The 15,261-nt window shown below is 43.7% G+C and overlaps 1 protein-coding gene across 1 annotated transcript in view; it reads left to right on the forward strand.

Moving 5' to 3' along the window:
* Positions 1-15,261, forward strand: part of FBXL13 (F-box and leucine rich repeat protein 13) — a 396,865-nt gene that overhangs the window by 307,388 nt on the left and 74,216 nt on the right. The window contains exons 14-15 of the mRNA XM_073573638.1: positions 13,631-13,751; positions 13,828-13,990. Of these exons, the coding sequence (XP_073429739.1) occupies positions 13,631-13,751; positions 13,828-13,990 (284 nt within the window). The remainder of the gene's footprint in view (positions 1-13,630; positions 13,752-13,827; positions 13,991-15,261) is intronic.

Raw genomic sequence — 15,261 nt, forward strand, 5'->3', positions numbered from 1 at the left:
GGTTCCAAAATTGTGCTGATGTAAAGCAAACATGTGGTAAATGTTACTTATTAAGTTTTTTGTGTGCCATATCTCTGTGATTTAAGGGCATAAAAATTCAAAGTTGGAAAATTGCAAAATTTCAAAATTTTCACCAAATTTCCATTTTTTTCACAAATAAACGCAAGTTATTTGAATGAAATTTTACCGCTAACATAAAGTACAATATGTCACGAGAAAACAAAGTCAGAATCACCGGGATCCATGGAAGCGTTTCAGAGTTATTACCTCATGAAGGGACAGTGGTCAGAATTGTAAAAATTGGCCCGGTCATGAACGTGCAAACCACCCTTGGGGCTTAAGGGGTTAATGCAGCAGCCAGGGTCATCTATCTGGCTAATCGGTACTCGGACACGTCTGCTCTTCGTCAGTCCTTACATTGGCTGCCCATTCATTATAGGATCCAATTCAAAGTACTTGTTCTCACCCACAAAGCTCTCCACAGTGCAGCACCCCCCTACATCTCCTCCCTCATTTGTCTATCGGCCTAACCGACCACTGCGCTCTGCAAACGACTTTCGTCTAACCTCTGCACTAATCCGTACCTCCCACTCCCGACTCCAAGACTTCTCCTGCGCTGTGCCAATCCTCTGGAATGCTCTACCCCAAGAAATTAGGACTATCCACAATTTGCATAGTTTCAGGCGCTCCCTCAAAACACATTTGTTCAGAGTGGCCTATCACGTTCACTAATCAAAGTCATTCTATGTGTAAGTGTAAGTGTGTAGCCCATTCACTATCTCCATCCATCCCTCACTCCCTCAAGATGGCTAGACCATCATTGTAAATACACCATTGTAAATACACACCTGTACTTTGTATCTCCCCAACCTCATTGTAGATTGTAAGCTCTCATGAGCAGGGTTGTTTTATTTTGCTTTAATTACTGTATTGTTAACGTTATTACTTATGAATTGTGTTTTGAAACTGTTAAACTGTAAAGCGCTGCGGAATATGTTGGCACTATATAAATAAAGATTATTATTATTATTCGGTTCATTATAAAGGGTCCTATGCACCTTATCGCCTGCTCTCTCAATCCCCAATAAATTTCAAGTCCCCGATAGCATCACAATGAATTGTGCGATGGGGGAGGACACAAGCATGGACTTAGCAACCTCCTCCACCACCCAATTAATTTATATCCATATCTAACATCCTCATCCCCTCCCCTGTTCGTAAGTTCATTATAAGTCCCCCTTCCTCCCATCCCAAACCCCTCATTGTCCTCCTCTCCTCCTGCATCCCATTATTGTCCTCTCCCCTACCTCCATCACTGCCCTCTCCACCACCCCCATCATTGCCCTCTCCCCACCCCCATCATTGCCTTCTCCTTCAGCCTCAATTATTGCCCTCTCCACCACCTCAAACATTGCCCTATCCACCACCTCTATCTTTGCTTTCTCCCCCACCACACCCATCATTGCCCTCTATATCACCTCCATCATTGCCTCCTCCCTTACGACCCCCATCATTGCCCTTTCCACCACCTCTATCATTGTTTTCTCCCCCACCACCCCATCATTGCCCTCTCCACCACCTAAACACACACACATATCTCCACCACCTGCACACAAACACACACACGCTCAGCACCACTCACCTCTCCGAACGTTCCCTGCAGCCACAGCATCTTTGTCGCCAGCAGCTCTCTCTGACACAGCCGCGCGCTGAATGCCGACGTCATCCAACCACGTTGCTGTGTCAGGCGGGAAATAGGATGGATCCCTGCAGCTCCGCTCCCATTTTCTCCTGTCGGCAGTGGAGCTGCAGGGATCGTTCCCTGCCTGCCGCATATAAGGGCAATATGGCCAGGGGCCCCCCCGGAGCCTCGCGGCTGGATAAACAGGCCAGATTGCCTTCAGTGTTAGCCACCCTGCAGGGGCCTCCCTCCACTTCCGGCCCCCGGTACAGCCTCACTGGCTGCGCATGCGGTATGTTCTCCCTTGCCACTATTCCTCGCAATCGATGACAACCTAAAATTTTCTTTCATCTTTACAACTTACTCAAAAATCGTAGTGTTGACATTTTTTACATTCAAATTGGAAAACCATAAAGTGAATCATGTCTACAGCTACTCCTACTCAGAATACTGAAGGGAACGCATTAGCAACAATTACTGTGAACTATAAATTTATGTCATCTTCAATCATAATGATTTTTTTAAAACACCACTTTCACTAAAAAAAAAACCTCTTGACACTGGAAAAAGTCCCTAATTTTTACAAACTGTAAATTAATTGTTGGAAACTCCGATCACATGCAACATTTAAAGGGATTGTCCACTGCTTGCACATCCCCTTCTCAATCACCATGTTTCCTCAATGCAAATTAATAACAGCTATACTCATCTCCAAGGCCGACACCGTTCCAATGGTGTTGGCAGTTGCTCACCCGGAACTTGCATGTCATTGTTATTTCATGCGATTCCTGCAGCTAAGCTGCAGCTGCTTCACTGTCAGCTCCTTGATAAATCAGAAATCCAGAGGAAGTTAGATAGCAGCCGCAGCTCTCACTCCCTCTGGATGTCAGTTACGTCCAAGGGACGGGAAAGTGAAGTGGCTGCAGATTGGCTGCAGGGATTGCATGGTATAACAATGTCATGCAAGCTCCGGGGGAGCAAGTGCCGACACCACTGGACAGAACCGGCACCGGAGAGGAGTATATATGTTGTTATTGTATAAGGGGGAACTTCGCGACTGAGAAGGAGTAGTCCAAGTAGTGGACAACCCCTTTAACAATGCAAATAGATAGTCTGACCATCACAAATGAAGGTAATATACAGTATCTGTCAAATGTTTGAATGTACTTGGTCATTGGTTTTCTTTGTTCTTATTATGGAATTGTAGATTCAGACTGAAGGCAGCAAAATCATGGAGGAAAACATATGGAAAGAAGTAGTAAAAAGACACATGTAAATCAATCCAGAATGTTTATTGAACTATTGAACCTTAAATTACTCAAAATTGTCCAATTTTACTGTTATAACAGCTTTACAACAGCATGACATTCTCTCAAGCAGCTTCAGCAGGTCGTCAACTGGAATGGCACTCTGTAAAAATCTTTAAGGAGTTCCCAGAGGTGCTGAGCTCTTGTCTGCTTTTCCTTCATTTATTCATTCAGCAATCAAACTCATCCCAAATCATATAAACCTATAAATATAACACAAAATGACAATGTTGAATAAAATGTTATATTTATTAATCACATGTTAAAAATAGTACAATACTTCAAGGGAAAAATAGCCTCAAAGTACAGACTATGGGAGTATCTCAATGTAGTAAATAGTCACTTGAACTATGTGCAATGCTGTATATACAGTTGTGGCCAAAAGTATTGACACCCCTGCAATTCTGTCAGATAATACTCAGTTTCTTCCTGAAAATGATTGCAAACACAAATTCTTTGGTATTATTATCTTCATTTAATTTGTCTTAAATGAAAAAACACAAAAAGAATTGTCCTAAAGCCAAATTGGATATAATTCCACACCAAACACAAAAAAGAGGGTGGACAAAAGTATTGGCACTGTTCGAAAAATCATGTGATGCTTCTCTAATTTGTGTAATTAACAGCACCTATAACTTACCTGTGGCACCTAACAGGTGTTGGCAATAACTAAATCACACTTGCAGCCAGTTGACATGGATTAAAGCTGACTCAACCTCTATCCTGTGTCCTTGTGTGTACCACATTGAGCATGGAGAAAAGAAAGAAGACCAAAGAACTGTCTGAGGACTTGAGAAACCAAATTGTGAGGAAGCATGAGCAATCTCAAGGCTACAAGTCCATCTCCAAAGACCTGAGTGTTCCTCTGTGTACCGTGCACAGTGCCATCAAGAAGTTTAAAGTCCATGGCACTGTGGGTAACCTCCCTAGATGTGGACGGAAAAGAAAAATTGACAAGAGATTTCAACGCAAGATTGTGCGGATGTTGGATAAAGAACCTCGACTAACATCCAAACAAGTTCAAGCTGCCCTGCTGTCCGAGGGTACAACAGTGTCAACCCTTACTATCCGTCGGCGTCTGAAGGAAAAAGGGACTGTATGGTAGGAGACCCAGGAAAACCCCACTTCTTACCCCGAGACACAAAAATGCCAGGCTGGAGTTTGCCAAAACTTACCTGAAAAAGCCTAAAACGTTTTGGAAGAATGTTCTCTGGTCAGATGAGACAAAAGTAGAACTTTTTGGGCAAAGGCATCAATATAGAGTTTACAGAAGAAAAAAAGAGGCATTCAAAGAAAAGAACACGGTCCCTACAGTCAAACATGGCGGAGGTTCCCTGATGTATAGACTTGTTACTTAGTTGGTGTGACATAATAGACATGAAAGACATAATGGTTACATACTGACCCCACAGTTACTGCACGTGCACGACGTGCATTTCGCCTACTGCTTTGTCTTTCATGTCTAGTTGTTCTCCTTATATGCTGTGTCCATCTGATGCTTGAATGGCTCCATTTACTGTTACCAGTATTTTCATGCACACTACAATTATATAACACTTACCACTTTACATACAGCTCTGGCAAAAATTAAGAGACCACTGCACAGTTTTATAAAAATCAGCTTCTCTACATTTCTAACAGCCATTCCATTCCAGTGTCAGTTGAATTCCAGTCAGAGTACACCTCATTCTACTTAATGTGCTTCTGATTAGGTGATCACCTGAACCAAATCTTATTTAACGAAGGAAAGTATAAAAAACCTGCTGTGGTGTTCACAATCCTCTTGTAATAGGACAAGCTGTATGGCAAAACAAGTAATATCCCAAAAGTAATAGGAAAAAAAAAATAACTTAACCATGCCAAAGGAGTTGAAAAGAAAAATCTTGAGTGAGGGAAAGAAGGGCTCAATTCTGGTTTTACTAGCAGAGTGAGCTTCATTTTGCCTCCATCCTTAAAATTTCTAAGACGGCAGTCCATTACAGCAAGGTCAAGCAGCATACATTGGGGACAACAAAGCTACAGACCGGCAGTGGGTGAAAACGACTCTCCACTGACCGGGATGACCGTCATCTTATTCGAATGTCACTCAGCAACCGCAGGATGACATCAAGTGACCTACAAAAGGAATGGCAAATGGCAGCTGGGGTGTAGTGCACAGCAAGAACAGTTTGTAACAGGCTCCTAGAGGCAGGGCTCAAGTCATGTAAAGGTATAAAAAAAGTCTTTCATCAATGAGAAGCAAAGGTGAGCCAGGCTGAAATTTGCCATAAGGATTGGACCATAGAGGACTGGAATAAGGTAGTCTTCTCTGATTATTCTAATTTTCAGCTTTTCCCAACACCTGGTCATCTACTGGTTAGACGGAGACCTGGAGAGGCGTACAAACCACAGTGTCTTGCACCCACTGTGAAATTTGGTGGAGGATCGGTGATGATCTGGGGCTGCTTCAGCAAGGCTGGAATTGAGCAGATTAATCTTTGCGAAGGACATATGAATCAAGCCGCATACAAGGTTATCCTGGAAAAACAGTAGATTCCTTCTGCTCAGGCAATGTTCCCCAACTCTGAGGACTGTTTTTTCCAACAGGACAATGCGCCATGCCACACAGCTAGGTCAATCAATGTGTGGATGAAGGACTACCACATCAAATACCTGTCATGGGCAGCCCAATCTCCAGACCTTAACCCCATTGAAAACCTCTGGAATGTAAATCAAAAGGAAGATGGATAGTCACACTGGTGTAACTATCGGGGTAGCAGCCAAAGCTCCGATCGGCGCTACCCGGTAGTGCAATTAACAGTGGCGGAATGGGCCGGGTGGCAGAGCAGAGCATCGCCGTTGTTGCTGCTCCGTGGCCTAGCGTGCAGCAGAGTGATGAGGTCGTCATGCTGCAACCTCCTCACACTGCTGCTGGCGACGCAGAGCAGGGCAGAAGAGGCGGGGACAAGGTGGCCGGCAGGAAGAATGGTTGAGCAGCAGCGCTCCAATGAGGAGCCGGACTCAGAGCTGAGCTGCTGAAGATTGGAGAACTGTCATTTGCTGTGCATAAGGTATGGGGCATGAATCCATGGTGTTAGTGCACAAGGGCAGCCGCACCTCATTGTGTGTATGAGTGTGTGTGTGTGTATGATTGTGTTTGTGTGAGTGTGTATATGAGTGTGTGAGTGTGTGTATGAGTATGTGTAAGTGTGTGTGTGTGTGTGTGTATGAGTATGTGTGAGTGTGTGTTCAGACGGGCAGTGTGGAGGGAGGACATTATAGAGACTAGGGGCAGTATGTGGGGGAAATTATGGAGACAAACATTATGGAGAGGGACGGTGTAGGTGGGATATTATGGGATGGAGAGGTATGCTTTGGAGAGAGGTGGTGTATGGGGTATATTATAGGGAGAGTCAGCGAAGGGGAGGGGTGGTGTAGGCAGGATATTATGGAGAGGGACATTTATCATGGGGAGGGGCAGCATGTGTGGGGGTATATTATGGTGAGGGTCGGTGTAGGGGGTATATTATGGAGAGGGGTGGTGTTGGAGGGATATTATGGAGAGAGACAGTCTAGGGGGATTTTTTGTGCAGGAAGCACATTGAAGGGCAATTATTTAGTCAGGGGCACAACATGGTAGATATTTATACTTTGTTGGCAGTATAATGATTTTACAACGGCGCAAAATACTCCTGGCCACAATGAGAGCCACGCGCGTTTATAAAAGCTAGGCGTCCACGCCGCCGCACGCAGCTCTCATCGTGGCCAGGAGTATTTTGCGCCATTGTAAAATCATAAGCACACAGCAAAAGGGCTAAGCCTCCTGATGTACCCTAATATGATAGTGTATGGCGCAACGCGTTGAGGCAACATTGCTAAGGTGTGACAGAGCTTAATATCACGGCTTAACATCTCAGGCACATTGTGGACATATTAATCCCATTATGAGTACGAGGATGAGGCAAAATTGCCGGGATGTGGTAGAGCCTTAAGTTTATGGCTCAGTATACTGGCAGACTATATTAATGTTACTCCCATGTGAATAAGGGGATAGCATGTGCATATGAGGGGTGACATCTACGGACTGAGTGAGATAAATCATTCGGTCACTGGCTGGCATCTATTTCAATTGGGAAAAGGAGCCTTTGTGTAGTCAACAGATGACACTGTATTAGGGAGATTCCGTTATTCTATTGGGGACAATGTGCAATAGCATTAGCACTTTAGTCTAAAGATATTGGAGTGTAAAATTGGCTATTAATGATTGGGAATGATGCAATGGTATATCCATATATAGTATATCCATATATGCAATAATTGTTAAACACTTATGCCTAGTGAGATTTTCCCTCATTAAAGGGTGTCTTGGAGTCCATGAATACAATGTTGTATAATTATATTAGTATCCTTTATGACCCCCTCTTGTGATAGGAGTTGATTGGACAGACTGCACACAAGCACGGTGGATGATTTGATATATTATTTATTCACAATTTATTAAAAGTTAAGTTTTATTATTTTTCCACCACAGTCGGTGATTTTTGCAATTACGGTTATTGGTTGGATTTGTATCTGGTTTAAGGGTGCCAATTCAGTGATATCTCTAATACTGACTACATGTCATAAGTAGTGAGGTTCCAGTATGGTCCGCTGTCTGATGATAAAGGTAGCAACAACTCCCAGTATCTTCTTACCATAGTTAAGGACATACTGGGAGCTACATATTCATATCATACAAGTGTATCATGGGGCTGATCTAACACTGAAATTGGCCACTGTAATAAGCATGGTGCTGCATTCATCTACTGATGGTGGTTCTAACGTTACATTCATCTACTGACGGTGGTTCTAATGTTACATTCATCTACTGACGGTGGTTCTGTCGCTGCATTCATCTACTGATGGTAGTTCTGTCCCTGCATTCAACTACTAATGGTGGCTGTGTCCCTGCATTCATCTAGTGATGATGGTTCTGTCGCTGCATTCATCTACTGATGGTGGTTCTGTCGCTGCATTCATCTACTGATGGTGGCTGTGTCCCTGCATTCATCATTCATCTACTGACGGTGGTTCTGTCGCTGCATTCAACTACTGATGGTGGTTCTGTCCCTGCATTCATCTACTGATGGTGGCTGTGTCCCTGCATTCATCTAGTGATGGTGGTTCTGTCGCTGCATTAATCTACTGATGGTGGTTCTGTTACTGCATTCATCTACTGATGGTGGTTCTGGCCCTGCATTCATCTACTGATGGTGGTTCTGGCCCTGCATTCATCTACTGATGGTGGTTTTGGCGCTGCATTCATCTACTGATGGTGGTTCTGTTGCTGCATTCATCTACTGATGGTGGTTCTGGCGCTGCATTCATCTACTGATGGTGGTTCTGGCCCTGCATTCATCTACTGATGGTGGTTCTGACCCTGCATTTATCTACTGATGGTGGTTCTGTTGCCGCATTCATCTACTGGTGGTGTTTCTGGCCCTGCATTCATCTACTGATGGTGGTTCTGACCCTGCATTTATCTACTGATGGTGGTTCTGTTGCCGCATTCATCTACTGATGGTGTTTCTGGCCCTGCATTCATCTACTGATGGTGGTTCTGGCCCTGCATTCATCTACTGATGGTGGTTCTGGCCCTGCATTCATCTACTGATGGTGGTTCTGTTGCTGCATTCATCTACTGATGGTGGTTCTGTTGCTGCATTCATCTACTGATGGTGACTGTGTCCCTGCATTCATCTACTGATGGTGGTTCTGGCCCTGCATTCATCTACTGATGGTGGTTCTGACCCTGCATTTATCTACTGATGGTGGTTCTGTTGCCGCATTCATCTACTGATGGTGTTTCTGGCCCTGCATTCATCTAATGATGGTGGTTCTGGCCCTGCATTCATCTACTGATGGTGGTTCTGTTGCTGCATTCATCTACTGATGGTGGTTCTGTTGCTGCATTCATCTACTGATGGTGACTGTGTCCCTGCATTCATCTACTACTGATGGTGGTTCTGGCCCTGCATTCATCTACTGATGGGGGTTCTGGTGCTACATTTTTCTTCTTGTCGGTGATTCTGGTGTTGCACGTATCTACTGGCGGTTCTGTCACTTCATTCTGCTACTAGTTCTGATCATGTACACATGTAGCAAACCATAATGTGCTTCATGGCTATGTTAAAACTGAAACTTATATGGTTCCATATGTGATATCTGAGGCAGAGCCAGGTGTGACCAGTATAGAGCATTGGAAAAAAAAATCCTAGGTAATGATGAGAAGCATAGCATACTTTGCTTTACTACTTATCTGAAAATGTATATCCAGTTTAAAATTAATAATACATGAGCATAATATGTGATTTGTCTGATCAAAAGAAACGCTCATCTGAGCTGATCCCAGTACTTTCAGGTTTTTCATTGAACAGCTCTCAGACAGGCAATACAGTAGTAGGCATATAGCCTATGAAGCAGCCGGAGGTAAACATGTTAAAGGGGTTGTCCAGATTTAAGTCACTCTGTGACTGCAGACTCGTGAATCCTCACATTGCTCGCAGTGCTGTCGTGATTCGGCGGGCGTGTGACTAGGTATGTGATTTGCATACATGACAACTAGCCTTGCTCGGCCCCACTTATTACACCTGTATTGAGCAAGGCCAGAAACAGTCTAGTTGTAATATGGCCGGGAATATACACATCACATACTTGATCACATAAGTGCCCGCTCCCACCGCCAGAAAATCCTCACAGTGCACATGATGTGAGGATTCACATATAGTGACTTTAGACATGTAGCTTAAGATCGGACAACCTTTTTAACTATGGGCCGCTACTCATGGGCCACTGCTGTGTGCTTGCCCCCCAGGCTGAAATGTGCCAGCCAGCCCCTGGCAATTAAGTACATTACTGCGTCTGCGGCGCTCCGGCAGGTGCTGTGGCCAACGCTGTCTTGGGGGCCCGCCGGGGGCCTGTAGGGGATCCGGGGCCCCGGTGGAAAAAAAATGTACACTGTCTATGAATGATTTCGCAGCCTACACTGCATTTCTGTGCCTGCTGTGCGGAGCGAAGCACATATTGGGCCCGCCTCCCTGCCTGCAGTCAGTGTATTGCTTCAGACTAGTTCAGTCCCACCCCTTCCCTGAGCCCTTGCTGTCTATTAGCTCTCTGCAGAGCTGCCTGCCGCATGGACCTCTGGGAAATGTAGTTCCTGGAGGTCGGTTTGCGCGGAGGAAGGCAGGCAGCCCTCACTGTCTCAGCTTAGTTAATGCCAGCCACTCAGCCAGCCTGATGATTTCTTGCCTCGCCCTCGGATTTTATTGTTTTTCTTCAGTGCCAGCCCAGCCCTGCCCAGTCTTTTCTGCAGTGGTGTTTGGTAACAATTGACTCTAGTATGCATTATCGGTAAGAGGGTGCGTCTTGAAGGGGGTGTGTCTTTGAGGGGGGTGTCTTTGAGCGGGCCCCGTTTAAAAGTTTGCTATAGTGCCCAATCAGTTCTAGTTACGCCCCTGGATAGTCATAAGCCATCAAACAAAGAAGAACTGCTTAAATTTTTGTACCAGGAGTGGCATAAGGTCACCCAAAAGCAGTATGAAAGACTGGTGGAAAGCATGCCAAGACGCATGAAAGCTTTGATTAAAATTCATGGTTATTCCACAAAATATTGATTTATGAACTCTTCCTGAGTTAAAACATTAGTATTGTTGTTTCTAAATGATTATGAACTTGCTTTCTTAACATTATTTGAGATCTGCAAGCACTGTATTTTTTTGTTATTTTGACCATTTCTCATTTTCTAAAAATAAATACAAAATTTAGTGCTTGGAAATTCAAAGACATGTTGTCAGTAGTTTATAGAATGAAAAAGCAATTTACATTTTACTCAAAAATATACCTATAAAGAGAAAAATCAGACAAACTGAAAATTTTCCAGTGGTCTGTTAATTTTTGCCAGAGCTGTATATTTTACCACTTATTACTATTCAATGCATAATTAAAAATAGCTGCTATTAATATGTATTGTATTCTACCCTGCACATGAGTCTTTTGTATCGAATACAGATTGGATATCATATTTGTGCACAGAATCACACCAAATAAGTAATAAGGGCATAGACACAGCATTGCACATAGATCGAGTTACTACTTACCGTACTTCTCGGACTATAAGACGCACTCCAAATTTTCAGAAGAAAAATAGGGGAAAAAAATCAATGCGTCAAATGAGGGTCCATCTTACAGTCCAAATTATTCAGCTTACCGAGGGGGTAGGGTGTGATCGTGAGAGCTGGTGGAGCGGGGTCACAGGAGGTGTTTGGTGGTCTGGCAATGATCTGACTCATCCCAGGCTGGTGTGGCAGGTTCGGTGGTGCGGGGACTCCGCCATTTTGTGAAAGCCCCCACACATCCATCCCAGGCTGATTTGGGGCAGTTTCGCAGATGCTCAGTGTTGCTGGGGCTCTGCCAACATTTTTTTGGATGTCCGGAGCCCCCACACTTCCATTGCTGTAATGCTGTGGTCTCCAGGAAAATGGAAGCATGCGCAGAATGAGATCTTGGGAGACGAGGTCTCGCTGCTGAGATCTCAATCTACACATGCACTGCCTCCGGCGGGAATTTTCCTGGAGACCAACGCATTACAGCAATGGGAGTGTGGGGGCTCCGGACTTTCACAAAATGTCGCCTGAGCCCCCGTACCACCGAGCATCTCCAAAACTGCTGCGCACCAGTCTGGGATGGATGTGTGGGGGCTCCGGGATTTTACAAAATGTCGATGGAGCCCCCGCTCCACCGAGCATCTGCAAAACTGCCGCGCATTAGCCTGGGATGAGACTCCTGATAAGTACATTCGGGGGGTCACACTAGCGATGAATACGGACAAGTGCTATGCGATAAAATATCGCATAGCAATCGGACCAGTATTCATCTATGGGGCAGCTCCCATCAGCGTTTTCTTTCTCGGCCGTTTTCAACGTGCGAGTGAAATTACAGCATGCTGCGATTGTCACAACACTCGGCCGAGTCTCGGCTCACTCGCACCCATATAAGCCTATGGGTGTGAGTGAGACAACGCACATCACTCGGATATCATCCAAGAGATGTGTGATATATGCTGACCCTGGCAATGGAGGAGATGGAGAAATTCATTTCTCTGCCTCCTCCGCAGCTGTGCTCCGATCCTCTTAGTGCGAGAGGCTCGGAGCACAGATGCAGGACACTCGGCTCCCGCTCGCAGCAATGCAGGATACGAGCATCATTAGCATATCGCATCCAATGCTCTTGCATCGGATGCCATACACTAGTCTGACCCCAGCCTAAGACATACTCCCATTTTCCTCCAAAACTTTTTTGGTAAAAAAAAGTGCGTCTGTGCAGATTCATGGCATCCGATATCTTCTATTGGTGAAATTTGTCTGGAGAGACACGCCGCATATCAGTCTATGGACACATAGTGGGCTTGGGATGTCTTGAAATCCCATCCACTTTGCAGTAATATCTGGCCGCTGCGGGTTGGATGCTGCACAAGTACGCAGCATCCGATCTGCAGTGTTTATTGAACTTCTGCACATACACTTGGTCTTCCTTTCCCAGGGCGGTCCTCATGAAAGCCAGTTGCATCACAGCTGTTGATGGCTTTTGTGACTGCACTTTGATGATTCCTTAAATTTTCTAGCAATTTTCCAAATTGACTGACCTTCATGTCTAAAAGTAATGATGGACCGTCATTTCTCTTCACTTAATTATGTGGTTCTTGCCATATTCTGGTTTAGAACAGTTTTGCAATGTATGGGACTGTGTACCAACACTGCCTCTGCAAAACATACAGTCTCGGCTGTAATTTGCATGCTTTCCCAGCGTCATGCTACTCACTGCGCTCGCCGCTCTGCTCCTCCCCGTCAGATCACCTCGCTGAGTTACCTCATGCAGCACTTTGTACTCTGCTGTATCTTCCTGCTGTTGCCACCTGGCAATTGGGAGGCGTGGCCAGATCCTTCAGGAATTTAACCCTGCTGGGTCCTGTAGGGTTTGGCTTCCCCAGCCAATCCCTTGACAGCATGAGATATATTGGATACCACCAACAGATGACAAATCTTGCTCTAAATCTCATAAAACTTGATATTTATTAGAATAATTTAAAGTACAAATTGGAGTAAAGATAAAAATAAAACAGAGTGACCCAACGGAGGATCACATGTGTGTATATATATGATTTAATTTCTATTATTCAATATATGAAGAAAGCTTATCAAAAAATATAATGAATGGAAATAGCTAGTCAGAACCTAAAATAACGACCCAGTGAAGAAACAAGTGTTCAAAAAGAGGTATAGAGACAAGTAAAGTACTTACATAGTTATAGGAGGAAAAGCTAATGTAGTATGTGGTTCTGGTGGTCCTGGCGCCCCATACCTCTTTCTAACACTAGTTGCACTCCTTGTTTGTTTTGTGGTGAGGTAAATTCATTCTTGTGTTGAATGAATGCAGCGTTGCATTCATAATTTACTTTTTATGCTTAATATGAGCCTATGTCTACATGCACTTGAATATTCTGAAATAAAAAGAAATTGCATTCAGCACATGAGTGTATGATGAACTTACCTCACTTGCTGTTCCTCCACCTGGACCTCGCTTCTACTACTGTGTGCACACCAATCCTTCTCTATTGTTTGTTTTGTAGACTTTGCTTGAGAAGTGCCAAAACATTGTTTCTATATCTCTGCTGGGGTCTCCACATCTTTCTGATGCAGCTTTCAAAATCCTGGCGCAGGGACGAAAGCTGGTAAAAATCAGGATTGAAGGTAGTACAACCCAAATTGTTCTGTAGTTTACCTACTATACCCTAAAATTTCAGTAATATCTCATTTTTTCCAACAGGAAACAGTCGCATTACTGATGGCAGCATTAAGGCAATTAGCAGATCCAGTCCAAACCTGAACCACATTTATATTGCTGATTGCCAAAAAATTACTGATATCAGTCTTAAGAATCTTGCATCACTGAAGAATATAGCTGTGTTGAATGTAGCAGACTGCATCAGGTAACATCACATCATAGAGAATCTGTCACCAGAGCAGCATAACATAAAGACAAAGAAACTGATTCCAGTCATGTGTCACTTGGTCTGCTGGGTGTAATTTTTATTGTTTTAGCAGCTGTAGATTATCACTCTTGGATTACTCGACCTGCTGCCAAGTAGTTCAACCACACCACCACTGCACAGTGCACACAGAAAGCTGTCAATCAGTCATGTGGGCGGGGTTATACAGAGCTCAGCATTCCCCACACACACACTCCTTCTCCTGCTAAGGGCCAAAACTTTTTTGTTTTTCAGTCCTCATAGAACTATGAGGGATTGATTTGCAGGCCAATTTTTACTTTTGATGGACACCATTCATCGTACCACATTATGTACCTGTAAATGGAAAAAAAATTCCAAGTGCGGTGAAATTGCACAGAAAAAGCCCACAATTCTGACCTTGTTTTTTGGGGGGAGGAATTGTTTTTACCGAGCACATTATACGGTAAAAAGGATCTCTCATTATGACTCCTTGTCAGTACAATTATAACTATACCAAACTCGTCCAGGTTTTTTTATTTTAGTAATGGGAAACAAATGGAAATTTGTAAAAAATAATATTTTTTGATTGTTGCTATATTCTGAAGCACATAACGTTTTCATGTTTTGGGTGATGGAGCTGTGTGATAGCTTGTTTATTGTGTGTCGAGTTCATATTTTTATTTATGCCATTTTGGGAAAAATATGACAATTTTAATGATTCTTACAGCATTTTTTACAATGTTTCAGCAACTAAAAAAACAATTTTGTCATTTACTCAGGGGACTTTAACCTGTACTATACGCAGTGATCAGAATACATGAGTACACTCCCATTGAAAAGTAAGATGTTAATTAATATCTCACTGAACACAAGAAAATTTTCCAAAACTTTGACAAGACTCAGTTTCATATAACATGTTTTCAAAATCATAAAATCTTCAATTTTTGCTCAAATTAATTGCAAAAATGAATACACTCCACATCAAAAACCAATACATCTAGTATTTTGCATGACCTCCACAATTTTATATATTCGATTGAGCATCGAGATGCTTGGGTACGCTCGTTACTTGATTGAGTATTGCGGGTGCTCAAGAGGCATGCTTGAATCCCCGCCTCGCAAGTTTTTTGGCTGTTAGAGTATGTTCCCAAGATCAGTGTTTGTTCAGGCTTTCACGCAGCTAAATTACAGCACGAATCCTGCACCTCAGCTCACTTGTGTTTTTTTGCTGCATGCGTTTTTGTCTCTCT

The sequence above is a fragment of the Dendrobates tinctorius genome, unplaced genomic scaffold (assembly GCF_039654945.1).
Source record: "Dendrobates tinctorius isolate UK_male_01 unplaced genomic scaffold, ASM3965494v1 ptg000035l, whole genome shotgun sequence".
Lineage (NCBI taxonomy): Eukaryota > Metazoa > Chordata > Amphibia > Anura > Dendrobatidae > Dendrobates > Dendrobates tinctorius.